At 44.3% G+C, this 27,020-nt stretch overlaps 1 protein-coding gene, 1 non-coding gene and 1 pseudogene across 2 annotated transcripts in view; 2 read left to right on the forward strand and 1 right to left on the reverse strand.

Annotated features, from left to right (window-relative positions):
* Positions 1-21,478, reverse strand: part of MALT1 (MALT1 paracaspase) — a 60,965-nt gene extending 39,487 nt beyond the window's left edge. Inside the window, exons 1-3 of the mRNA XM_077876119.1 lie at positions 21,183-21,478; positions 13,275-13,441; positions 2,265-2,386 (exon numbers count right to left, since the gene is read on the reverse strand). Of these exons, the coding sequence (XP_077732245.1) occupies positions 2,265-2,386; positions 13,275-13,441; positions 21,183-21,478 (585 nt within the window). The remainder of the gene's footprint in view (positions 1-2,264; positions 2,387-13,274; positions 13,442-21,182) is intronic.
* LOC144310536 (small ribosomal subunit protein uS17 pseudogene) lies at positions 1,026-1,602 on the forward strand (annotated as a pseudogene).
* A 4,903-nt stretch (positions 21,479-26,381) lies between the features above and the next one.
* On the forward strand, positions 26,382-26,485 carry LOC144289338 (U6 spliceosomal RNA). The gene has a single exon (XR_013357268.1). It is a non-coding gene; the product is annotated as a U6 spliceosomal RNA (small nuclear RNA).
* Positions 26,486-27,020: the final 535 nt, after the last annotated feature.

The raw sequence follows: 27,020 nt of genomic DNA on the forward strand, positions 1-27,020 counted from the left end.
CTATGCACAATCTTTTACTGCAGGTCAGCCGCCCTACCTCACCTGTGTGTAAGGGATGGAAATAGGAAATTGTATAAAACCACACATTTCTTCTAAGGCACAGGATCAATTCCACTAAAGGAAAGATCATAATCTTAGAATAGCTCTTTAACTTAGTTTCAGGTTTGCAAATGTAGACCTAGCACTGCATTTGGAAGAAAGCTTAGTTATTTCACTAACAGGTTGAAAAGAATATGGAGTTCCTTCCTTCCTTCCTTCCTCCCTCCCTTCCTTTCTTATAGGCACACAGTGAGAGAGACAGGCAGAGACACAGGCAGAGGAAGAAGCAGGCTCCGTGCACCGGGAGCCTGACGTGGGATTCGATCCCGGGTCTCCAGGATCACGCCCTGGGCCAAAGGCAGGCACTAAACCGCTGCGCCACACAGGGATCCCAGAATATGGAGTTTCAAGGTACAATCTAGGATGGCAGGGGGAGAGGGCAGGTGGAGAGGGAGAAGAGAGGAGCCTACCAAAGTGAGACACAACCTGGGCGAGCCAGAGCAGTGGGACATGCCCAGTGGCAGAGCGGCTCAAAGAACTTTTAAGAAAAAAGAATTCCAATGTGTGATTTTGCATTACTTGCTGGAGGGTGCAGGGATACAGTATTTCTACAGGAGGAATAATGCTCCCCTCTCCTAGCTGGAATTTGACTTCAGAATCTACCATAATAGCCTACATTTTTTTTTTTTAAGATTTTATTTATTTACTCATGAGAGGCACAGAGAGAGAGGCAAAGACACAGGCAGAGAGAGAAGCAGACTCCCTGCAGGGAGCCCGACGTGGGACTCGATCCCGGATCTCTGGGATCGTGACCTGAGCCAAAGGCAGATGCTCAACCACTGAGCCACCCAAGTGCTCCTAGCCTAAATCTTTTGATATAATAGTTACATGGAATGTTTAGAATAATCTTCTATTTGCCTTCCATGTCATCTTAAAAATACCTCAATTAAAGATTTTGATTGCCTTTTTTTCAGGTGGTCGGGAAGATGGTGGACATTTAGACTGAACATGCCTACCCAAAGGAGCCAAATCAGCTTTCAAAATAAGAAGAGGGATTGCTGGAGAAACTGGCAAAAAGACACTCCTACAGTACCATCAAAACTTTGGTCTGGGTTTCAAGATGTCCAAGGAGGCCACTGAGGGTCCTATATCAACAAGAAATGCCCCTTTATAGGTAATGTCTTCATCCGAGGGCAGACTGAGTCTGGTGTGGTGATCGGATGAAGACGCAGAGACCACTATCATCCACCGGGCCTTCCTCCACCACATCTGAAAGTACAACCACTCTGAGAAACACCATAAGAACACATCTGTGCACCTGTCCCCCTGCTGCAGGGACGGCCAGATTGGCAATACAGTCACGGTGGGCAGGTGCTGGCCTTTCAGCAAGACTCTGTTTCCATGTGCTCAAAGTCACAAAGACTGTTGGCACCAAGAAGCAATTCCAGAAGTTCTGAGGTTAGACGTCCACCCACACCACCAAAGAAGATAAAGTTATTTAAAAAATAATTTGGTTGGAACATAACTTGCTGTAAGGAATTCTGTATGGCATGTTAGAATGTACTGGTGATATTTACTATTTTTAACATTGTTGTTCCAAGTAACCCTAATTTTCTACAATTTTTAAAGTCTTGAGAATTGATTTTATTATTGCTTACCATTTTTATTTTATTTCTTTAAAGATTTTATGTATTTCTTCATGAGAGAGGCAGAGACACAGAGGAAGAAGCAGGCTCCTTGCAGGCAGCCCGATGAGGAACTCGATCCCAGGACCGCGGGATCATGACCCAAGCCAAAGGCAGATGCTCAACCACTGAGCCAACCGGCATCTCCCCGCTTACCATTTTAAAAAAAAGATTTTATTTTTTTGAGAGAGAGGGAGCATGAGTGTGTACACATGAGCAGAGAGAGAGGGAGAAGCAGACTTTCTGCTGAGTGCAGAGTGCAAAGGATGTGGGGCTCCATCCCTGGACCCTTGGATCATGAAATGAGCTGCAAGCAGATGCGTAACAGACTGAGTCACCCAGGTGCCCTGCTCACCATTTTTTTATAAGACAACTTTTGGAATTGTCTTACCAAAATAATGATTATTGTCTACTTCGGTAATACCACAGCCAGGTCTATCAGAGCAAAATTCAAAAAAACACACTGAGGATAATGACGTTAAATAATTTGCTATCATTCTCTCTTATGACAGAGGAAGTAAAATACACTTAAAAACTTACCTCTTTATTCATTTTAAACCACTGATACTGTACAAAGGGATGTCCAGTTGCCCGGCAACATAGTTTCACAAACTGTCCAGCCAAGACTGCCTTTGATTCTGGGTTGAGAGTGATCTTTATTCCTTTAAAAAAAAAAAAAAAAAAAAAAAAAAAAGTTAAATTAAGTCACGGAAGAGAGGTTTTCCTTGTTTATATTTCTGAAACCAAAAAAAAAAGAGTATTTTGGAAATAACCTGTATATTCATCCTAGTTGTAAACTGCCCATTCATATCTCCTTCCCCATCAGATTGTGCATCTGTGAGTTCCAGGCTTTGTAAAAACAAGAGGAAAGAAACTCATCCACAGAAGACTTTGATCTACTGTACTTCCCATAACTGGGGGAGAAAATTGTTTGCCATATTTCTACAATTCTTAGAAATATTTTTTTCATGTTCTAACACCTCTGAAATCAGGATGCACTTTACTTATTTATTTTTTAGATTTTACTTATTTATTTGACAGAGAGATAGAGCATGCGAGCAGAAGCAGGGGGAGGGGCAGAGGGAGAGGGAGAAGCAGGTTCCACGCAGGGCAGGGAGCCCGACACGGGGCTTAATCTCAGGACCCTGGGATCATGATCTGAGCTGAAGGCAGACACTGAACCGACTGAGATCCCCAGGCGCCCCCTAGACGCCCCCCAGAATGCACTTTATAAGAGATGCCTGCTAGACAAGTCATGATGCAGTTCTCAGTGCCACCTCTTCAAATACTTGGTCCTAAATGTTCATACAGCTGGAATTTCAGTTGAGTTAGGTGCACTGTTCTAGGTATTGACTACTGAAAACATCTTCAAAATACATTTAATTTCAATGCTATGATTTAGCTTTTTTTTTTTTTTTATGATTTAGCATTAAAATAAAAATTAGGAATGCCTGAGTGGCTCAGTGGTTGAGCGTCTGCCTTTGCCCAGGGCGTGATCCCAGAGTTCCAGGATCGAGTCCCACATGGGGCTCCCCGCATGGAGTCTGCTTCTCCCTCTGCCTGTGTCTCTGCCTCTTTCTTTCTCTCTCTCTCTCTCTCTCTCTCTCTCTCTCTCTCGGTGTCTCTCATGAATAAATAAAATCTAAAAAAAAAAAAAAACATTCTGTATGCAGAAAGGCATGGAAACAGAACAGCAGGATAAATCTGACACATGTGATACACACATTTCTCATCTGAGAAATGACTACTAGCATCAAAACTTGGACAGCTTTAGGGACACCTGGGTAGCTCAGAGGCTGAGCGCCTGCCTTTGGCCCAGGGCATGCTCCTGGAGACCTGGGATCGAGTCCCACATCAGGCTCCCTGCAGGGAGCCTGCTTCTCCCTCTGCCTGTGTCTCTGCCTCTCTCTGTGTCTCTCATGAATCAATCAATCAATCAATCTTTAAAAAACAAAAAACATGGACATCTTTAAAGAAAATCCTAAATCAATTATGAAATTATTCCCTCACCCCACACCCCCCTCAATTACTCCCTTGGGGAAGCCTGCTGTCCTGTCATGGGGACACTCAGGCAGCCCTGTGGGAGGCCCAAACTGTAAGGGAAGAAACGTGGGACTCCTGCCAAGAGCCATTTAAGTGAAGCACCTGAGAAGAGGACTGTTGAACCCCAGTCAGCCCAGACGGCTGCAGCCCTGCCCCAACAGCTGGGGCCAAAACCAGAGCCCAAAACACCCAGCTAAGCCATTTCCAGGTTCTTAGCCTTAGAATTTTGTGAAGTAATAAACAGTTGTTGTATTAAGTCTTGGGTTTTGGGGTTATTTGTTATGCAACAGATAATGAACACACACAAAAAAACCAAAGTTAGGAAATTTGACATTTGCCAAGCTTACAGCACACAAAACTGGGTTAGTTGGCTTTCAGGAAGGAAGAAGAAAAGGTCATTAAAACTTGCAAAATAGAATTCCCTCCACCTAGTTTATTTTCTTTCCTCATCTATCCTGAATATGGTTAACAGAATCTTCTTCCTCTGTAAGCCACTAATCCAAAGGATCAAAACAAGATTACAATTGAAGAGGAGTTAATCCAAATAAGAGCAATCTTACAGTATATCAAAGATACTAACCTTTCCAGACAAAAATAGCGTATAAGGTAAAACAGGTATGTGAAAACCATTCCAGGAAGATACCAAAATAAATAAATATTTATTGCATACTTACTATATTTGAGGGTCTGAAGAAACCCTAGAAAACCTTTAGTAAAGGTTTTGCCTCTCAAAAAAGAATTTAAAACTTTTGCCAAGGGAGACCTCTCCTATTCATTAATTTTTTATGTGGATGCCAAGTTAGCACAATATGGAAGTAACAGTTCTTCTGAAACCTGTACTCTGTGTTGGTGGCAAAGTACATGTCAAAGACAGAAAAAGGGATAAGCACTCTCACTTTGGCTGGCAAATTCACAGCACTGCCTTTAACATTCCCAATGCCATTCTTTAGCCAGGAGAGACGTACGTCACAACTTCAAGATCAAGAGATTCTGATTTAAAAATTTAATGTGTGATAAGAAAGGAAAAAAAGTTGTAACAACAAAAGAAGAAAACAAATATAAATCTGAAGAATATAGGATTTGTGGCTAAATGGGCTTTCAAAATGTGGATGTTGGGACAACTGGGTGGCTTGGGACAACTGGGTGGCTCAGTAGTTGAGCGCCTGCCTTTGGCTCAGGTCATGATCCCAGGGTCCTGGGATCGAGTTCCACATTGGGCTCCCCGCAGGGAGCCTGCTTCTCCTTCTGCCTGTGTTGTGTCTCTGCCTCTCTCTCTGTCTCTCAAGAATCAGTAAATAAAATCTTAAAAAAAAAAAAAAAAAAAAAGATTCTCTCTTTCCCTCTGCCCCCACCCCCTCACACACTTTTTCTCTCTAAATAAATAAAATCAAATAAAACAGATTAATCCATGTCACTCCTCTGATTAAAGCCCTTGCCTGACCTATTGTACTTGGAATAAAATGCACACTTCTCATGTAGGTCACAAGGTCCTACATAAACTGGTTTCTCTAACTTCGTCCCTGCCTGTCCTCCTTGCTCCAGCCACACTGGTCCTCTTTTCAGAAGCCAACCTATTTTCTATTTTCTACTTTTCTGCTTACTACTCCTCTGCTGGATTTCCCCTCAAACCCCCCGATGTTTCATGACAGGCTCGTTCTTTCTCATAATCTAGGTCTCTAGCTTCTCTGGGAAACATCTCTAAACCAGCTACCCCCACCCCCACTTCTCACTTACATTCACCCCACTTTCTGGTCTTCACTGCATGAACCATCTGAAATCCCTGTGTTTTCTTGTCTGCCTCACCTACTAAAACAGAAGCTTCATGAGAGCAAGGACCTTGCCTGTCTTGGTCACCAGTTTACCCGACACCCAGAACAGTGCCTGGCACATGGTGACACAGTGAGTGTTCCACACGTATTTGTTGACTGACTGTGTTTCATCACTGTAATAAAAACTACTACGTCAGCAGTTTACTGACTGCTTTATATATGCCAGGTGTTTTGATCTTTAACTTTCAAAATAACCATATGAGTTAGATATTCATTAAATTTATGTTACTATGAAGAAAATGAAGTAATTTGCAAAAGGTCACCCAAATGACCTTGAGTAAACTATTTAACCTCTTGGAAACCAATTTTTTTCCCTTGTAAAATGGCAGAACTAGAATACCAATCTAGGTTTTCTTGAGCTTTAAAATCCCCATGCTTTTGTTTTAATCCAGCGAGTGATTTTTTTTCTCCACCTTTATCGAAGTATGCTTGACAAATGAAAGTTGCGTACATTTAGGGTATATCCTGCGATAATTTATTACATATACACATTATGAAGTGATTACCACGGTTGACTTAATTAACACATCTATCACTTCACATTAGCTAGCATTTTCCAGTGATTTTTTTTAAAGATTTAAAAAAAAAAAAGATTTATTTATTTATTTATTTATTCATGATAGACAGCGAGAGAGAGAGAGAGAGAGAGAGAGAGAGAGAGAGGCCAGGAGCCCGACGTGGGACTTGATCCCGGGACTCTAGGATTACATCCTGGGCCAAAGGCAGGCGCTAAACCGCTGAGCCACCCAGGGACCCCCTAAGATTTTATTTTTAAGTAATCCCTATGCTCAACATGGGGCCTCAACTCACAACTGTGAAATCAAGAGTCACACGCCAAGGACGCCCGGGGGGCTCAGTCGGTTAAGTGTCTGCCTTCAGCTCAGGTCATGGTCCCGGGGTCAAGTCATGATCCCAGGGTCTGGGGATCAAGCCTGATGTTAGGCTCCCTGCTCAGTGGGGAGTCTGCTCTGGCCCCTGCCCCTGCTCCAGTGATTCTTTTTTTTTTTTTTTTTTTTTTTAAAGATTTTATTTATTTGAGAGAGCAAGTGAGAGAAAGGAGCAGGGGGAGAGGCAGAAGCAGCCTCCCTGCAGAGCAGGGAGCCTGATGCGGGCCCAATCCTGGGACTTGGGGATCATGACCTGAGCCAAAGGCAGATACTTAACGGACTGAGCCATCCAGGTGCCCCCCTTTCAGTGATCCTTAACGCACCTCCCATGCTAATCTTCTGCTACAGTGAGCCTCTCTTACTGAAGGGAGAATGTCAGGCAGAGTGCAATGTCTCGTACCATGGCAGTGCTTATAAATGGACCACGGCAAATATTCTCTCCTATTATACAAAGAGACAAGAGACAAGAATGATGGAACTTAAAAGGCTTTCTCCCTAGAGTGTCTTACAAAGAAATGAATGACTTTAATGGACAAAGGATCCATACGGCCAGGATGTCCTAAAAGGTGTCCCTCCTTTGTGTGGGAGACAAGCCTACATGATTTCTAATGTACATTCAAGCTCCGTTTACACCTGCACCATCAATTTCAGTAGCCTAGTCTACAATAAGCCAGCGAATAAATACACGTATTTATTAACTTAATGCTTCAAAGACTGAGAATTGAAAGGCACAATGTGATTCGGAAACCGCCCTTGGTGAGTAGTAAAGACAAGAAGTCACAATACCTCCCATGCCTTCACCACACAAATTTCCTTCCTCCCACGTAGTGTTGTGCGGCAGGGAACCATGGTCAACCTGTAACCGCCCTCGCGGGGCGCCCACTAGTCAGAAGGTGCTGAACAAAGGTAAGGAAAGAAGATGGCACAGGGCTATGGAGGGTGTACCAAGGTACACAAATGAAAGTTCTATTTTAAAGGGTGAATGCACAGTTTCCTGACAAACAAGCCTATTTTCAGATAACATCTGCAAAGAAGTCAAAGAGGTTACTTGGTTTCCTGTAAGCCAGGGAGAATCTGAACTAGGTACGATGGAACATGAGGATCGTGCGTCCAACACACACCTGTGCAGATCACAGATTCATGATACCGAACAGTAAGACTAAAAACCCTGCTGGAATTCCAAAGCAGATAAATTAGGGTCGTTCTTGACTTGACAGAAGGATTCACTACAGCTCCCCATTAAGTTAGCCTCTCTCAGGATGTATTTAAATATTGAGGTAATTTACAAACAGCTGTTCCAGAAACAGATCCACTGTATACACGATGGCACATCTGTCTTCAGAGGCTGCGAACCAAACATTTCTCTCCATCAGCTTCTATCTAAAACTCTTTCATAGTTATTCTGAAAATGTCTAAGTTTTCATTGAAAAGTGCCTCATACTGTCCCAGAATAAATACCATTTCTCTTTCTCCAATAATTTCCCTGCAACACAACCAAAGCATGTCCACGTATGACCCTCCTACAAGGCAGTTGACATTTGCCCCTTGTCTACACCTATCTCATCATACCCCGCCTGCTCCCACATTGCCCAGGGACCTGAAGAGCTCCACAGAGACGTTCCTTCGGACCTCATCACTCCCTTCCCCTCTCTCTTCCTCCTCCTTTTGTCATTGCTCCCATCAATACCACCATTGCTTCTTCCACTTCTTGATATTTTCCTTTCAGTAATTTCTGTCACTCGCGCAATCAAAAAAATCCCTTATAAATGAGATCTAGGATGAGGACTTTAAAAAAAAAAAAGATTTTTAAAATTTATTCATGAGACCCACACAGAGAGAGGCAGAGACACAGGCAGAGGGAGAAGCAGAGTCCCTGCGGGGAACCCGATGAGGGACTCGATCCTAGGACCCTGGATCATGACCTGAGTCAAAGGCAGAAGCTCAACCGTTGAGTCACCCAGGTGCCCCTGGTATGAGTACTTTTTAATTTGGCAAGGACAAGAGAACTGCAGTCCATAGGTCAAAGAGGCAACTGGAGGAATAATTCATCACCAAGCTTCTGGAATGACCCAGCAATCTCTTAGCATGATGGAAATGCCACTGAGTTCAGGTTGGGGTCAGCAGACTTGGGCTCTAATCTGCTTTTGTCAATAACTCTGACTCTGGCTAAATGATAAACGCTGGAAATCTCATTTTCCACACAAATGTTTGCTCACTTTGAAAATTTAAATGTTCATAATAGCAGAGCTCTTGTTCCTTCACAGAACTGTAAAGATAAGATGGTTCTGAACTCAAGGTATTTTGGAAATTAAAGAATAATATTCAACAATCTTGGCTCCTGCCCCCCCCCCTTTTTTTTTTTAAATTTTTTTTTTAAATTTTTATTTATTTATGATAGTCACAGAGAGAGAGAGAGAGAGAGAGAGAGAGAGAGGCAGAGACACAGGCAGAGGGAGAAGCAGGCCCCATGCACCGGGAGCCCGATGTGGGATTCGATCCCGGGTCTCCAGGATCGCGCCCTGGGCCAAAGGCAGGCGCCAAACCGCTGCGCCACCCAGGGATCCCCTGCCCCCCCTTTTTTTTTTTAAGATTTTATTTATTCATTTGAGAGAGAGTGAGAAAGAAAAAGATAGAGTATGAGAGGGGAAAGGCAGAAGCAGATTCCTCGCTGAGCAGGAGCCAGACATGGGGCTCCATCCCAGGAGTCTGGGATCATGACGTGAGCCGAAGGCAGATGCTTAACTGACGGAGCCCCCCAGGTGCCCCTTGGCTCCTTTGTTAAAGACAAAAAAGATGTGGGGCAAGTGCAAAAATGCCACTTGAGGAGTGGCAGATGAGGAGACCCTGGCCAGAGTCTTCTCGTATGTCTGGAGAATGAAGTATTTTTTTGTTTGTTTTCAGTTAAATCTTTATTTTTCTTTTTAAAATTTAAATTCAATTTGCCAACATATGGTATAACACCCAGTGCTCATCCCATCAATTGCCCATCACCAGTACCCCATCCCCCCACCCAGTCAACTACCTTTTATTTATTTTTATTTAAAGATTTTATTCATTTATTCATGAGAGACACAGAGAGAGAGAGAGGCAGAGACACAGGCAGGGTCACATCTTGGGCCGAAGGCGGTGCTAAACCACTGAGCCACCTGGGCTGCCCGTGATCTAACTTTTATATAAAGAAGGAAACAAAATGAAACATCACAGAACTGGAGTTGGAACCTTGGGATTCATCTAACGAAACCCATATATAAAATGTTAATTCTAACTATCCCTTACTGTCTGGCCTCTGCTTAACTAATTTGGGGCCAGGGCATTACTTCCTTGGCAGCAGTTGTGTGATCTGCATAATTACATAACTGATGGAGCCTATAATCTACACTCAAAATGTTTTCACTTAAAAAAACAACAGGAAACAGGAACATCTTGAACTGCACATCGAGGCTCAACGACATTTGCAAAGGACAGAGATGCCAATGTCAGTTGCTTTGGGATCAGAATTTTTGATGCTTTAACGAGAAAATAAAGGTCTAAAAATCATTGTGGACTTCTGGTTCAAGCCATTTCAGCACACTCACTAACGCTCCCACTTCCCTCCAATTCCCACAGAGATGATCAAAAGAATAAAATAGGGAAGCCATCAGTGCTGAGAAATGGGCATGGACAGCATCCACACGCAAAAACTATAGGTGATTTCTGTAACATAAAGTACAGGCCAGATATACTGAGGATAGGGAGCAGCGAGCCATCCATGTGCTATGAAAAAGCCCAATTAGAAAGAAAGTAGAAGAGAGGAAACCTCAATCTACGGGGTTCCTTCAGAAAATATATTGTGTCAGAGCCCATGGAGAGCAAGAATTTAAGGGTGAGTTACACTTGGCTTAGAGTCCATCCTAAGTGAGGGACCTCTGAGGCTGGTTCCTAATCAAGGGAATCGTTCTAGTTAGAGACAGGGGGATGCTGCCCCCACTATTCTTGGGCTACCAAAACAAATACACAAGAGAAACTCAGTTTCTCAGAAAAACAGAGAAACTCCTTATTACAGCCATCTCCAATGGCTCTCTCTGTAATTCGCTGCTGGCTTGTCAAAAATCAAAATATAAAATATTGTCAAAAATTTTAGGCAGATCATTACACATAAATAAACACAGGACTCCATTTCAGTAAAGCCCAGTGTCACTCGTGGGAAACAGAAAACGTGGAAGCCCGAGATCTTAGGCCAGTGATCCCACCACAACCAATGAGATGGGAAGCCTCTGTGGTTGCCTAGAGGCAACTCCACACAGCATCACTTCATGCAGCTCCTACAACTCTACCAAGTACAGAAGACTTACTCTCATTTTATAGACTTGGCAACCAACAGTAATTAGTGTACTTACTGAAAAAAGATAATGAGATATAGAAGTTATATTTACTTCCTGGAGAGGTTTCCTAAGTTTTCAGAGACCCTGGTTCTATGAAGTGTGAGAACTTAGTAGCTGAGTGCCCCAACTGGCAGATTTCAATGGTCACAATTCCTGGGTAACAGTCCAGGGAGTGGGGATATAAAAGTTAACAAATGTCACCTTATTAAGATTGGTGACAGACAATGATTTCATCTAGAAGGGCTGCATTAACAGTGGTTACTCCTACCCCATACCTCTTGGTATGAAGAGGCTAAGGAACAGATGTCAAGCATCCAAAACAACATGTAACTCAAACGAGGCATTTACAGAAGACCTATTATATCATCTACATTAGGCCTCGGGAAGCAGAGGAGGATCTTAAGAGTCTAAGTTTCCTGACTTATAATCTAGGGTCCTTTCCATTTGTAGCGGACTCTTAAGTTACCTCCTCAGCATATTATGCTGGCCCACTTTCGTTTGGTAATCCACGTAGTTTCTGGAAAGCTGACTCAACCCAACTTCTCTCCTGGGTCTAAGCCAGCAAATGGGCACATTCCATCTCCTTCGCCACAGTGACAGGTGTAGGGACAAGCATGTCATTGAAATTAGTTAGCAAGAGTGAATCTTTTTTTTTTTTTTTAATTTTTTTAAAATTTATTTATGATAGTCCCAGAGAGAGAGAGAGAGAGGCAGAGACACAGGCAGAGGGAGAAGCAGGCTCCATGCACCGGGAGCCCGATGTGGGATTCGATCCCGGGTCTCCAGGATCGCGCCCTGGGCCAAAGGCAGACGCCAAACCGCTGCGCCACCCAGGGATCCCAGCAAGAGTGAATCTTATTATGATTTTTGCTGGAACAAAGATGAATGCAAGGAACAGTCAGGAGAGCTCTTGCAACTATGTAGAAAGTCACTCTTGGAAGGAAGCCAAAAACAAGAAAGGAGGGGCAAAGATGAAAACAAACCAATTCTTTGAAAACAGGGCTGTCCTCAGCCTCTCTTGAAGCCCAACCTGCTTCAAGACTTTTCAGTTAGAAGATTCCGGAACCCCAGAACTGACAAAGATCTAAATTATAATTTTAGGTTCCCCATGTTAACTTCAAAACATTATCACAAATAAGCCGGTTATGTAATAAAAACTGCATACATCAAAACCATGTAAAATAGAGAGCATGAGTCCTTAGACCATGGACCTCTCAATCTTGACTGGTTTCTCTGCTTCTAGTGGAACCTATAATGGTGAACCAAACCCCTGAGAGAGAAGGTCTGCGGTGCTGGTGCCATCAAGTGACTTAGATCACATGGTTTCTCCTGCCTGACACTGCTGCAGCAGACCAACTTTATCTGTCGTTGTGGAGACAAGGGGCTGTTTCCTATTCCTCACACCTGACCCTGGAAGTGAAAAATCTCTCAATATTGGTATGATCAGAAGAAAAATCACGGTTGAATCAATCAACATTTCAAAAGCATCATGTTGGTGAAATACTTAAACAATAAACATTTATTATATATGCTTTATCTCATTTGTCTACATATTAATACATACTTATTTTTTTGGCTGCATTTTTTTCTTCTTTCTTTTGTTTTCTTTCTTTGATTCTTTGTTTTCTTTCTTTTTCTTTCTCTCTTTCAAAGTAAACTCTACCCCCAACGTGGAGCTCAAACTCACAACTCTAAAATCAAGAATCACAGGCTCTACTGACTGAGCCTTGGCTACACTATTTCAACACGAGTTATAGAAATCTTACCCGTAGAGGCACCTGGTTGGCTCAGTAGGGTAAGCATCTGCCTTCAGCTCAGGTCATGATCTCAGGGTCCTGGGATCGAGCTCCACATCACTGCTCGGCAGGGAATCTGCTTCTCCTTCTCCCTCTGCCCCTCCCCCACTTCATGCTCTCTATTTTGCTTTCTTTCTCTCAAATAAATAAAAATCTCTAGAAACAAAAAAGAAATCTTACCCCTAAATAATACTTTTTTTAAGTAGGCTTCACGCCCAACGTGGGGCTTGAACTCACGACCCTGAGGTGAGAGTTGCATGCTCTACCAGCTGTGCCAGCCAGGTGCTCCATCCCCTAAATACTTTAGCATGCATCTCCTTGGAATAAAGACATTCTTCTATAGAGCTACAATACCATTATCATATGATAATTCCCTAATATCTAATACACTTGTTAAATCCAAATGGTTTTACAAGTCCCCAAAATATCATCTATAGTTGATGCTTTTGAACCACAACCCAATAAATATTTATGCATTATACTTGTTTGTCATGTGTTCTTTAGTCTCAACCTGGAAGGAAAAAATGTTTATATTTTCCAAAAATATTTAATACAATTCATTGTCAAATGAGATATCTTCCTCTACGTTTGTCTACACAAACTCCTGGAGAACAGACCCAAGAGAAGAACCTACCTGGGGGGCTAAGAAGCAGAAGAACCTCCGTGTGCTCCATAGCCTGCAGGAAGTCACTCAGTTCTGTGACCGTACAACCTTTCTCACCCATCAGCTTCAGTAAACATAAGCTTGGACTTCCTTCAGGCTCCAAGACCTTAAGAGAACACTGCTCCAAGTCCAGACAACTGCAAACAACAGATTTAATTCAAGTCAACAGGATTCTCCAACATGATATGCCTGCTACATGTCTGGTATGAACTTCTGTAGGGATAAACTGTAAGTCACCGGTGCAGTTATTTACGTTATGAATGCTCCTGTCCTTTCCTTCTTCTGCCATCATAGAGGATTCCTCTTTATGCCCTTCTCCAACTCAGCTCCTGTGACTACTAAATTAGAAAATGAGAGAAATCTTGAAACAGGATAGAAGTTTGGCTCTGATGTCAATAAAAATTTTTATCTAATTTGGGAATACTGATTAGAAAGACCAGATACCTTTCTCTACTCATTCTTCTGCCTTTATAAAGTATAATATGACCCAAGAAAGAGGCATTTTGAAAAATGAAAAAACTTAATATACAGTATTTTGTATTAGCAAAGTAGTGTGCTTACATATATATTCAATATGATTAAAGATAAGGAACAGTGTTTGTTCTGCATGATATCATTTTTATTAGTAAGAATATATATTTGCTCTTATATGTACAGAGTTAACTTTGACAAGATAGCCAAGAAGCCAGTAGTAGTAATTCTCCTACAGAGGAGAGCCAGGGCAGCTGGAGGATTCACTTTTTACTATAAACTCTTGTGTACTGTCAAATTTTTCTTACTATGTGTCCTCATTTTTTTCAACAGTTTTTAAGACTAGCAGTACTACTAACATTCAAAGTACTTCTAAGCATCTAGAAATACCTTAATACAGGGGCAAGACAAAATCTGGTCTGTGGGTCAAACCCACCCAGCCACCTGATCTTGTAAACACAGCCTCACTCGTTCACATACATATTTACAGTGGTGGATGGCTGCTTTCCGTTGTAACAGCAGAGGTGAGCAGTTGGTCCACAAAGCTGAAACACATGGACTATTTAGCTCTTTGTAGAAAAAGTTTGCTGACCTCTGTCCCAAAGAACCTACTCTCTCACTGTCCTTTTGTTAAAACTATTCTTTTAACTATCACTAATTTTTATTTTATTAATTTTTATTTAAATTTAATCTGAGCTAACACATAGTACATCATTAGTTTCAGATGTGGTTTTCAATAATTCATCAGTTGCGTATAATACCCAGTGTTCATCACATCACGTACTACCACTATTTAACATACATATACCATTTCCTTTTCAATGTCATTGTGTTCAGTAGGCATATACAAGGTTAGAAAGCCAGGTTAAGGTCAGACAACAGAAAGTCATAAATAACAGGACAAGAAGTATGGACTTCAACCATTTCATAGGAAGAGAAAGCACAAGTATGAAACATTCAAGAGAAGAAAAACAAGAAAGTTAAACCAAACAATCAAAACAACAAAAAAAAACCCCCAAAATCTTCCCAAAGAGACATAACCAACAACAAAGGCCAAAGCCTTTAGATAATCTCCATGACATACTGCAGAATTCGTACCTCACACACCTTTGCAGCGACCTCTCCCTTTCCTGCCAATTTAAATTATAGTCCAATATATAAACTGTAGAGTCTCTGTGGAGTTCACCCAGACCACACAAGTCCCTCAAACACACGTCAGAGTTGCCTCATGGTGCTTATCTTACATATTAAAGGTTGGCAAATTTCAGTAAAGTACCAGAGGGAAAATATTTTAGGTTTTATGGGCCATACAGTCTAGCGCATGTTTTTCTTTCCTGGCTTTTGTTTTGTCTTACAATTTTTTAAATATAAAAATCAATCTTAGCTCATAAACTGCAAAAACAGGCAGTAGCCCAAATCTGGCTCAGGGACTGTTGTTTGCAGACCTCTGTTCTCTATGTCTCAATTGACACAATTTTGCTTTAAAACTGTGTGCTTTTCTTTCATAGGCATGTCTTCTCTACCTAACCAGATCGTAGTACTCCTAGAAAACAGAAACCCCATATTTTAAACCCCTCAATACCTAAAATCTGCCTTGCCCACATTCATTATTTGTATCTGAATGATTATGGAGTGAATTTCAATCATAATTAAAAAGGCTGGACGACTAGATGGAAGGAGTCAGATACAACAGTATCACAGCTGTGCCAGATGCATGGTGAGCAAGTTTTTGTATGACTTGGAATTTTTTTTTTGTTTAAGAGAGAGAGAGAGAGAGAGAGAGTGCGCACAGGTGCACAGGTGTGCCCATGCATGCAGGGGGTGGTAGGGTAGGGGGAGAGAGGGATAGAGAGAGAATTGTAAGTAAGTAGACTCCATGCCCAGTGTAGAACCCAACACAGGGCCCAATCTCATGACCCTGAGATCAAGAGCTGAGTCAAAATCAAGAGTTGGACATTTAACCAACTGAGCCACCCAGGTGCTCCTGAATATTCTTAATCCACATTCATTTTGATCAGTTTTATTAAAAGGCTACCATAGCATTTATATTAATGGTCACTCAAAGTTTTAAATTCTGTGGTGAAGTTGGTAATCTCATAACTTTAGGAAAAAAATGTATTCAACCAAAATAATTTCAATCCCAGATCATCTATCTCATAGGATTATTAGAATTAAATTAGATAATCCATGCTAGAAGTACTTAGAACAGTGACTGGCAAAAAACGAGCATTCAATAAAAGGGAGTTCTTGGGGGATCCCTGGTGGCTCAGCGGTTTGGTGCCTGCCTTCGGCCAAGAGCGTGACCCTGGAATCCCGGGATCAAGTCCCGCATCGGGCTCCCTGCATGGAGCCTGCTTCTCCCTCTGCCTGTGTTTCTGCCTCTCTCTCTCTCTCATGAATAAATAAATAAAATCTTAAAAAAAAAAGGGAGTTCTTATTATGCAGTAGAAATATGAGATATTAAAAGAACATTAATTTCCTAATTATGCTGATTTCTGAAACTGTTTTAGGTTTTCCTTAAAACTGTTTTAAAGTAGTTACTAGTTTGGTAATCCCGATCATGTTGTTCAAGGCCTCTTGTCTCTAAATTCACTAGGTTTTCCTTTCTAAGTGTCTCAGATTTATGTGTATATTCAATACCCTATTTTTGTTAAATGTGACTCATCATTACATAGGTCAACTGTTCCCAAAATCTGGACTGTAGACTAGTGGCAGCATAATCTGAAGTCCACGGTAAAATGATAAAAATAAGGACTATAATGACCGCCTTTTACTTCAAGATGGTCTTTCCTATATTTTTAGTGTTAAAGTGTCCTTTCTTTTATGGAATAATGATGACTATGATGACAGCAACAATGAAAGCTGGGGATGGATGCCTGCTGGTCCTCTATTCTGTAAAATTTCCTTTCATTAGTTCCTGTAACACCCAGGTCAAGAAACCAGTATTAGAGACAATAGAAGGATTACTATTCTTTTAAATAATTAGAATTAAGATCTATAAAAACAAGGATGCTGTATGATATATATATATATATATATTTTATGATTCAGAAAGGTAGTCAGAATCTGGTACATAAAATTCAGAAGCCATCTCATCAAATGCAGCCAAGTGATGCTTTGATGTTTATACTGATACAGAAGAAAGAGAAAAACAGTTTGACTTCTTTCTTCCAAATGAAGAAAGAGGCCAAGCTGAAGTAGACAAAAATTTCCAATACAAGAGGCACGGGAGAAAAACAAGATTCTGTATCTCCTTTCCTTTTTTACTGACTTTCCGCACGGGCCCTGGCTTTCAGCTAAGATGATGCCTCTACATACCCAGACCGTTTCTTTCCTTTTTTAGTTACATTCCTGTAAGACTATACTTTGAAGTGGTTTCTATCAGCCCTAATTTGGAATTTCTCATTTAAGTTGAAAGACTATTACCGAAACAAACGGGTTTTGCTTTTAAGAAAAAGTTATTTATCTTCACTATAAAAAAATATATACCCAAATAAAACACATCATGCATCCCTTAGGGTACAAATCATGACCCCGCTTTCAGGTTCTTTTGCTTCTCTTCTTGGAACATTTACTCTTTGAAATCTCTATTCATTAACTCAGCAACTACTCATTAGTCATCTAAAATAGGCCAACCATTTTTTCTAGGTTCTTTAGGATACTGTAGCAAACAAGACAAAATTCTCTATCAGCCTGGATTTTACTACTATATATATATATACACACACACATGCACTGGCAGGCAAAGAGAGAGGTGTGTGTGTGTGTCCATCCAATGGTCATAAGTGCTCTGGAGCAAAAAAAGGCAAAGCAGGGGAATAAGTAATGCTGGAGTGGACGTACTGGGTGTTTTTAAATAATGTGATCACTTAAGACCTCATTGAAGGAGGTGACTTGTGAGCAAACACTTGAAGGGGTAAAGGAGGGAGTCAGTTCACCTGTGGAGACTATCTCAGATGGAGGAAACAGCAAGTACAAAGACCCTCCCGTGTTCAAGTCAAAAGCGAGAAAGCAAGTGTGCAGAGAGCAAAGAAAGGAAGACAACAGCGTCCAAGAGATAGGTGGTTAGCTAACTGGTGTTTTTATCCTGAAACAGAAAAGCAGTTAAGGGGTTTTGAGCAGAAGAAGGGGAAGACTCGACTGAACCTTTTAAAAGTAGTAATAATTCTCACTGCCATGCTGAGAACAGCCTGGGGGCAGGGGCAAAGTGGGAGAAGGCAGGCGGCTCCTGGAATGATCCAGGTGAGAGAGGCTGGACTCCGGATGCACAGGAGGTACAGCAGACGAGGGTCGCTGATAACACGGATGTGCTGTGTAAAAGCGGAGTCGGGGCTGATGGTGAAGTTTTGGGCCTGAGCGATCGGAGGGGTGCAGTCGCTATTTCCCGAGATAAAGAAAACTGCATGAGAAAGAGGGCTGTGGAGGAAGATGTGCTAAGTTTTGGAGGTGATACGCTTAACGAATCCAGGGGGTTCAAAGCAAAGATAGGAACCGAGTAATCCACCCTGAGACTTAAGGATACACCAAGAAGGGGACTGGGTGAGGACGTGTAGGTGGAGACACAAGGCCTGAACCCTACAGCACTCCAAATTTCTGACACTGAAGAGACAGGAGAAATTTGTTTCAGCTTTTCACAGGTTCTCATGCTTATAACTGTGTGAGGGCAGAAATCTGCAGCTGAAGACGCCTTCTGTGCAGCAGGTGCGCTGTGATGGGTCTCCTTGGCCCGCATCCCACAGCCCCCTTCCAAGCTCTCTGCATGGAGTCCAGGCAGCAGGAGAGCCTCCTGAAAGTTCTGGCACCTCCCGGGCTCCGAGGTCCCACACCAGCACACAGTTTACGTAGCTTGGCCAAGACACTCGGAACCTGCATCTAGCTGCACTGACAGCAAAGGCTGTTCAGTAGCAGGGTGGTTAGGAGTGGAATTAGGGCTGAGGTTGTAATTAGGGCATTTCCGTGTGCACACGGTCGTGGGAAACTAAAGCGTAAACCTGGATGGACTCTGAGTCACCCAGAATCATATGAAGACATTTATTCCTAATCCGTGAGAGACCGTTCAGGATGGGCTCTTGTGGTTGATTCAGTAAATTCTCATCTATTTGAGGAAACATGTATAGAGTCAGAAAAAAAGTGGAAAGAAACAACAGGCAACCTGTGAAGACCTTAGGGAAAAAGTCCACATCCTTATGGGAACTGTGGTCCACTTGGACTGTCACACTTTAATTCCTCGATCTCACACTAGAGAAAAATATCTTTGGGATTTTCTGCTATCATAGATGCTCTTCTAGCACCAGTATGAAATTACTCTGAAATAGCTTTTTTTTTGGTTTTACATAGAGAAAGCGTCCCCAGCTTACCTTGCTCCTCAGATGTCACTCTCCAGCCCCTTAGTTTCCTTCTGTTATGCCAACTTAATTCTGATTTTGTTAAGTATATGACTTTAATGTTCTCCTATTTCCCAGCCTGCAGGGGTGCCCCCACTCCCACCATCACTCACCTATTCTGAACTAATCTTCACCAACCTGGAAGTCTGGTGAAATCCCATCTATTTCTTTCTTTCTTTCTTTTCCCTATCCGTTTCTTTTCAGACCTCCCACCCTGGAATTTGCCGGGTTCTAGGAATATATGCACTTTGTTGCCTGTCACCCCTTGCGAGGCTGCTGCCCTTCTCTCCATTCTACCTTCATCAGAGATGTGGCCTCAGACTTTTCTATTAGTTTGCCAAACGAACCATTCTGTAGCCTTTGGGAAAACCCAACTGGAGGCTTGGGGAGGAACACTGAGTGTGTGATGTCAGGTATCCATCACTTTCTGATTCCATCAGCCAAGCTTCTTCAGCCGCAGGGCCTTCCTTTCTTTTCTTTCCTCCACTGCCAAATTAGGAGTCCTCATTCCCAGGCCCTCCTCAGCAGAGTCCAGAGCCTTCTCTAACTAGCATACGAATCACAAACTAACCAATCCCAGATCTGATGATCTGATCTCCAAAGAAGAAAACACTTTTCTGTTGTTAAGTCTAGAAATTCAGAAACCTATGGACCTAATGTAATAGTATTTTGGATTTTTCTTTGCACAACCACCTCTCCCTAAAAGAAGCATGTTTTTTGTTTTCTTTTTTTTTTTTCCCGGAAAAGAAAATTGTGCCATCTGTCCGCTCAACTTTGTGAGTTTACCACTTCTTAATTCCAACCTCACATGTGGCCAAAGAACCCTAAATCATCATGACCCCAGTTTAACCCCAAACTCTGAAACTCGAGGTTGTTGTGAGGGTTAAAGTAGATAACACATGGAGATGCTTAGTGCGTTAGTATACTCTAAGTGTTCAATAAATGATAACCTATTGTTATCATTACATCCCACACAGCGTTTTGGACATGTTATTTGTGAATGCCCCAGAAGAACAGTTCATTACTAGGTAGGCCCTTGTGAATAGGAATAAAATATTTGTCATCTTTTTATCCTCTGGAACTTCCAGCTCATAATAGGCCCTGAAAACAAACATAACTGTGAACGAATGACTCCCCTTTCCAAAGTATTTACTCCAAAGTGCCTAAGACAGGTTCCACGCATAGAACACAGAATCTTCACTGATGCCTCCTGTTCTCAAGGAGTTCATCAAAAGCGTAGAAATAATCACAGTACAAGCCAAGGTTTAGTCACATAAGGAGTTACAAGAACTTCTCAGGGATTCCCAGGCAGACCAAAATCCCAACAACGGTATAGAGGAGCGGTTCAAAGTGTGGTCTGGGCATCTCTCGTGCAGTTCCTGGGACCCTGGCACCGCAAGGTCAAAACGGTCTTTCACAGGAACACTGAGATGCTATTTACCGTTTTCATCTACCTTCGGAGGAAACGTACACTTTGGAGCATCCGGCGTCACAGGGCCCGGGATACAGCGCGGCCCACTGAAGGCAGCAACACGGAACAGGGACCCGACGTGCAAGGGACCTTCCCAACCTAAAGCAATGCCTCTTGTCTAACTACTTTTTGCCTGTTTTGGAAAAGCCTCTTTTTCCAAAAAAGAAGAACACGTCACTTCTGTGAACATGTAACGGATTACTCTTTTTTAAAAAGTCAGCATACCTAACGCTTCGTGTTCGGTGTCCACCCCGGGTATGCGGGCGGCAGCCGGAACGCGCGGGCAGCCCCCTCCGGGGTCCTCGGTACTTGCCGGGTGTAAACCAGCCCCGACACCCCACGGCGGCAGCTCCGGGCCCGGGAAGAGGCCCGCCGTGCTGCGTCCAGCCCCGTCCCTCGGGCCCGCGAGGAGGGGCCCCGGGAGGTCGGTCTGATGGAGGGAGGCGGCGAGTCCCAGGTTCGGCCTTTCCCCCCACGGCGTCTCCCGCGGGCCCTGCAGGCGACCCGGCCCGCCCGCCTCCCCGCCCCCGCCGCCCCGCGCCCCGCCCTCACCTGAGCCGGAGGCGCCCCCGGCTCCCCGCCACCTCGGCCAGCCTCCTCCAGCCCCGGCCCTCGGGCGCTCGGTCCAGGCTCCCGCCGAGCCTCCGCAGCAGCGGCTCCGGAAGGCGGTTGAGGGTCGCGCCGCCCGGCGCGGGGAGCGGCGGCCCCGAGGGCGCGGCCGGGGGCGGCTGCGAGCCCGGGGGCGGCGGGGCCTGCGGGGCCTGCGGGGCCTGCGGGGCCTGCGGCGGGGCCTGCAGCAGCTCCCCGCACAGCGACCCCGCGAGCGCCGCGCCTCCCGCCGGCCGCATCGCCGGCCTCGGCTCCGCCGCGCCTTCCGCTCGCCCCCTCGCTCGCCCCGGCGCCGCGGAGGCAGGGGCGGAAGGACGAGCCCAGCCGCGCCGCACCGCTCTCCGAGGAGGAAGCTCCGCCGCCCGCCCGCCCCGCCGACACAGCTTTGCCGGGGCCGCCGGCCGCTCCGCCCCGCCCCGCCTGCTGCGCCGGGGGCGGGGGCCGGGATGGGGCGGGGCCTGGGATGGGGCGGGGCGGGGCCTGGGATGGGGCCGGGCCTGGGCGGGGCGGGGCCTGGGATGGGGCGGGGCCTGGGATGGGGCGGGGCCGGGCCTGGGCGGGGCGGGGCCGCCCCCCTGTGCGCGCGGCTGCGGGAACCTGGTGCTGCGTCAAGGGGGCGTGGCCGGGGCGGGGCCTGGGCTGGGGCGGGGCCGGCCCCCTGCGCACGCGGCTGCGGGAACCTGGCGCGGCGCCGAGAGGGCGGGGCCTGGGGCGGGGCCACTCCCTGCCCGCTAGGCCGGGTGCTGCGCCGACGGGGCGGGGCCTGTGGCGGGGCGGGGCCTGGGCGGGGCCACTCCTTGCGCGCTAGGCCCGGGTGCAGCGCCGAGGGGGCGGGGCCTGGGCGGGGCTGAGACGCGCGGCTCCGGGGCGGGGAGGTGGGGTCGGGGCTGAGCGGGAAGGACCCGGTGGCTGCCGCCGGCGGAGGAGGCGGTGGAGGCTGCGCCCGGGCGGCTGGGCTCCGGCGAGGGCGCCCGCGGCGTCGGGGCTTCCCAGGCCGTGGGAGGAGGGTTGCCTCGCTCGGGGGACGCGGGGAGGGCGCCCGGCTCCCCAGCGCCGGCCCGGCCGCGCTCAGCTGACTCAGGGACTCGGTGCGGCCCGCGGCGCCACCCGCAGCGGCGTTGGGCAACCTCAGGGGAGGCTTCCTCGTTTAGGGTTTGATGTGTAGGCATTGCTAAGGGAAGTGGTTCCTAGACATCAGATACCTAATGGAAATTTGCTCGAAATCTGTGCCTGCACTTTTTTTTTTTCTGAACTGGATGGCAGATCTTGCAAATGATTGTTTTTAGCAGGAATGGTCTGGTTTCCTCCGAGTCAGACTGCCCCCCATTGAAGACTGTGGAGTAGCCTGGGGCAAAAGCAAGCAACTTATGAAATGCGACCACAGCCAGATTGCCCCCCTCCCCCCAATTTCTGGTGCCATTAGGTTTTTCATCACACAGGGCAGCAGGATTTCCTGTACCCAACTCTTGCAGCCTTCTGGCGAGGTAGTTGATCCCTGCAGTCTCCCATCACGTTAAGCACAAGCAATCGCTATACTTTTTTTCATCCGGTGTAAATGCAGAGTTCAGAGAATGCAACGGCCAAGTGCCTTTAGATCCGGAAAGATCTGCTGGATTCTAGTTTTATGACCTTGAATAAGTTACTTAACTCTCTGCCTCACCTGTTAAAATGGGACCGAAGACACAGTAGTGTGTATAAACTTGTTACCAGAATTAAGGGAGCTGATGATGTACCTAAAGCACCTAACTCTGCTTGTCACATAGTAGGTGACAAATGCTAGTTTTTATCTTTACAAACGCAAAAGCTTGTTTCATACTCAGCTTGACTTGATAACCTTTCCCGAACACTTCTTGGTGCCTCCCTGTTTTGTTCTTAGTCATCGGACATATAGGAGAATCTATTAGCTTGCATGGGCCAGTTATGGAAATCAAGTCTTTTAGTTTTTACTGGTCTAGTCTTTATTAGTCAACTAGTCTTTTAAAATTGGGATTCAACCGGCTTCTTTTCTCTAAGTCTGCTATGTGCTCAACGTTGCTTATGCAGCTTTTCAAATGTGCCTGGGGGTCAAATGCACATCTATCTTATTCGGCACATCTATCTTATTCACCCTGGGAATCCTTCCTAATTTGATCAGGTGCTTCTTTATCCAACATAGCTCAGCTAGATACTGACAGTGTCCATCCCCTCCCATGTCCTCCTCACCCACTCTTCTCCTGCCAGCAGGACTGCCTCCCACATTTCATTCTACTCTGGGTCCTGTTTTCCACCTTGAAATTTTGTTTTATTTTATTTTATTTTATTATTTTTTAAAGATTTTATTTATTTATTCATGAGAGAGAGAGAGAGAGGCAGAGACACGGGCAGAGGGAAGCAGGCTCCATGTAGGGAGCCCGACGTGGGACTCGATCCTGGGTCTCCAGGAGCACGCCCTGGGCTGAAGGCCACACTAAACCACTGAGCCACCCAGGCTGCCCCCGTTTTATTTTTTTAAGTAGGCTCTAACCCCCGACGTGAGGCTTGAACTCAAAACCTCGAGATCAAGAATGCCATGGTCTACTGACTGAGCCAGCCCGGTGCCTCCTACCTACCTTGCAGTTTTATAACCTATTCAGTCACCCCACCCACCACCCTCCAACCTCTGCCATGGACTGACATTACATCTTACGATTGGTCTTTTTCTCCTCTTAATCAAATATTAACATTTTTATTATGTAATTTCACCCCCTGTGGTTCTCTTAAGGGGCATGATGGTTTAATAGGGAAAATTATGACCTTTAGAATTAGCCCTGAATTTGAATGTTGATGCTGCCACTTATTAGAGACATGACTTTAGGCAAGTTACTTTAACCTCTCAGCTTCAATTTCTACGTCTGTAAAAAGCAGAAGATAATAGTACCTGCTTCAAATGACGTTGTGAGGATGAAATGAGAAAAAATAATGTATACATATAAAAAGTGTCTGGGAGATGTAGATGCAGGGTATATTAGTACTCTCAAAACTGCCACATTAATTTTGGGAACAAAGTAATAAGCAGTAATTCCGCTTCCTTTCCTATGCTAACCATTGCAATCATACGCAGATAGGAGTAAAATGGAGAGTGGAGATCTGGCTTTTAAATGCACCTTCAAAGTTCATGCATATCTTTAGATGATATGCTTGGGAGCTCTTCCTCATTTGTTAAAAGTGACATAGATCATTGTGAATCCAGACAATCTGCAAGAAGCTTGTGGTTTCTTTCTATGGAAATCCGTTGATGTAATCTTCAAAATACAAATCTGGAAACTGACTCACAAGTTTCTTTTCCTTTACAGAATTTGACTTTAGATGGTACTCTAACTAAAAATGCCAGGACAACATGTTATTTCATATCTGGACAGGTTTTCAAAGGCCGCGTGGGTGCAGGAGGAAACCTGCAAGTCCTGGACTGGTGTACAATGGAGGGGGAGGATGCAGGAGTCCTGTAACTTACATGGCACCCCTGTCTTTCACCCTCATTCCATAACCAGTACCCTTCATGTCCTCTGGCTCCGCTCTGTGTTGAGGCCACTCAGTGTACCCTCAGAAACAAGGCTCTCCACACCCACTGCAGTCCCTTCTTGCTGCCATCTCCCAAAGAATTAGGGGCACTTTCCCATTTGGATTTCAACTTTGGAATAGTAACTGTCATAATAATTTTCCATCATAATGAATCATCCATACCAAAGACTACAATTACTTGTCTAAATTCATTCATTCATTCATTCATTTATTCACTCATTCATTCGATCATTAACAAATATTTACTGATGCCTACCTTGTGCCAGGCTCTGTGCCAACTACTGTTAAAGGATAGTTTTTATTAAGGCTTTTTTGGGGGAGGGGACAGTTTTAGATTCACAGCAAAGTTGAGGGGAAGATACAGAGATTTCCCATATACCCTCTGCTTCTACACATGCACAACCTCTCCCATTATCAATATCCTGCGGCAGAGTGGTACACGTGTTATAACTGATGAACGTCCACTGACACATAACCACCCTAAGTCCATAGTTTACATTAGGGTTCACTCTTGGTGTTGTGCATTCTGTGGATTCAGACAAATGTATAATAACATGTATCCACCATTATGGTAGTATACCAGTGGTATTTTCACTGCCCTAAAGATCTGTGCCCCACCTATTCATCCCTTTACCCTTGAACTCTCATGAGACTATCAATGGATAGTTTAGCAGTGCTTTATGACATGGAAGACCTTCATGTGCAATACAATCACGTCGTTATCTCCATTTTTCCTTCAGAGTCAAGAAAACACGTCTGAGTGCTAGTATGATGATAGAAATAATTTTAGGTATCATGATAAATACGGCACTCTGATAGGAAAAGCCTTGAAGTCTTATTTATTATCTACAAAGCAAATCATTCAGAAACTCTGATACTTAAATGATCATTACTAACAAATCACTGGGGACCCTTTTCAGCTCAAGGTAGGAATTGCAATTGAGGTGCTATTTCTCATGGCCATGAGATGCTTTGTTGGGGTATTCAAGAGTACTATTAACCTACCCAGTAGTCTTTTGACTTTGTGACAAAAACAATTTCATCGGGCTACAATGTAATTAATGAAGGAAGTCAAGCAGTAATACTCACCAACTACTAATCAGTATTCTCTTAGGATGTAGGAGGAACACCTGTGTTCTTCATCTTTGGCTATCCTTAAGAATCATGGGGCACCTGGGTGGCTCAGTCGGTTGGGCACCTGACTCTTGATTTCAGCTCAGGTCATGATCTCAGGGTCCTGGGATTGAGCCCCACATCAGATTCCAAGCTCAGGTTGGGAGTGTGCTGGAGATTCTCTCCCTCTCTCTCTGCCCCTTCTCTGCTCTCATGCTCTCTCTCTCTGAAATAAATAAATCTTTTTAAAAAATATTTTATTTATTTATTCCTCAGAGACACAGAGAGAGAGGCAGAGACACAGGCAGAGGGAGAAGCAAGCTCCATGCAGGGAGCCGGACATGGGACTCGATCCCAGGACCCCAGGATCACACCCTGAGCCAAAGGCAGATGCTCAACCACTGAGCCACCCAGGTTCCCTCAAATAACTAAATCTTTAAAAAAAAAAAAAAAGAATCACATAAGGGCAAGGCAATTCATCAAAGAGCTAAAGTGCACTTTGGCAGCACATATACTAAAATAGCAATGATACAGAGATAATTAATATAGCCCCTGAGCAAGGATGATAGCAAATTTGTGGAGCATCCCATATATATATTTTTTGTATCTGTATGAGATGATGGATGTTAACTAAACTTGTGATAATCATTTCATGATATATGTAAGTCAGATCATTATGCTGCTCATCAATTATATCTCAATGAAACAGGAAAAAAATTAGACATAGAATTACCATATGATCCAGCAGCCTCACTTCTGGGTATATAGCCAAAAGAATCGAAAGCAGGCACTCAAACAGCTCCTTGTATACCAATTTTCACAGCCTCATTATTCACAGCAGCCAAAAGGTAGACAGCCCAATGTCCATTAACAAATGATAAAAAAATGTGGCATGTCCAAGCGAGGCAGTATTACTCAGCCTTAAAAAGGAAGGAAATGCTGATGCGTGTTTACAACATAGATGAACCTAGAAAGCATTATGCTAAGTGAAATAAACCAGTCACAAAAGGATAAATGCTGCATGATTCCAATTATATGAGGTACCTAAAAAAGACAAATTCATAAAGACAGAAGGTGGAATAGAGGTTACCAGGGCTGGGGTGGGGGGCGGGGAGAGGAATGGGGAGTTAT

Source organism: Canis aureus, chromosome 1 (genome assembly GCF_053574225.1).
Source record: "Canis aureus isolate CA01 chromosome 1, VMU_Caureus_v.1.0, whole genome shotgun sequence".
Lineage (NCBI taxonomy): Eukaryota > Metazoa > Chordata > Mammalia > Carnivora > Canidae > Canis > Canis aureus.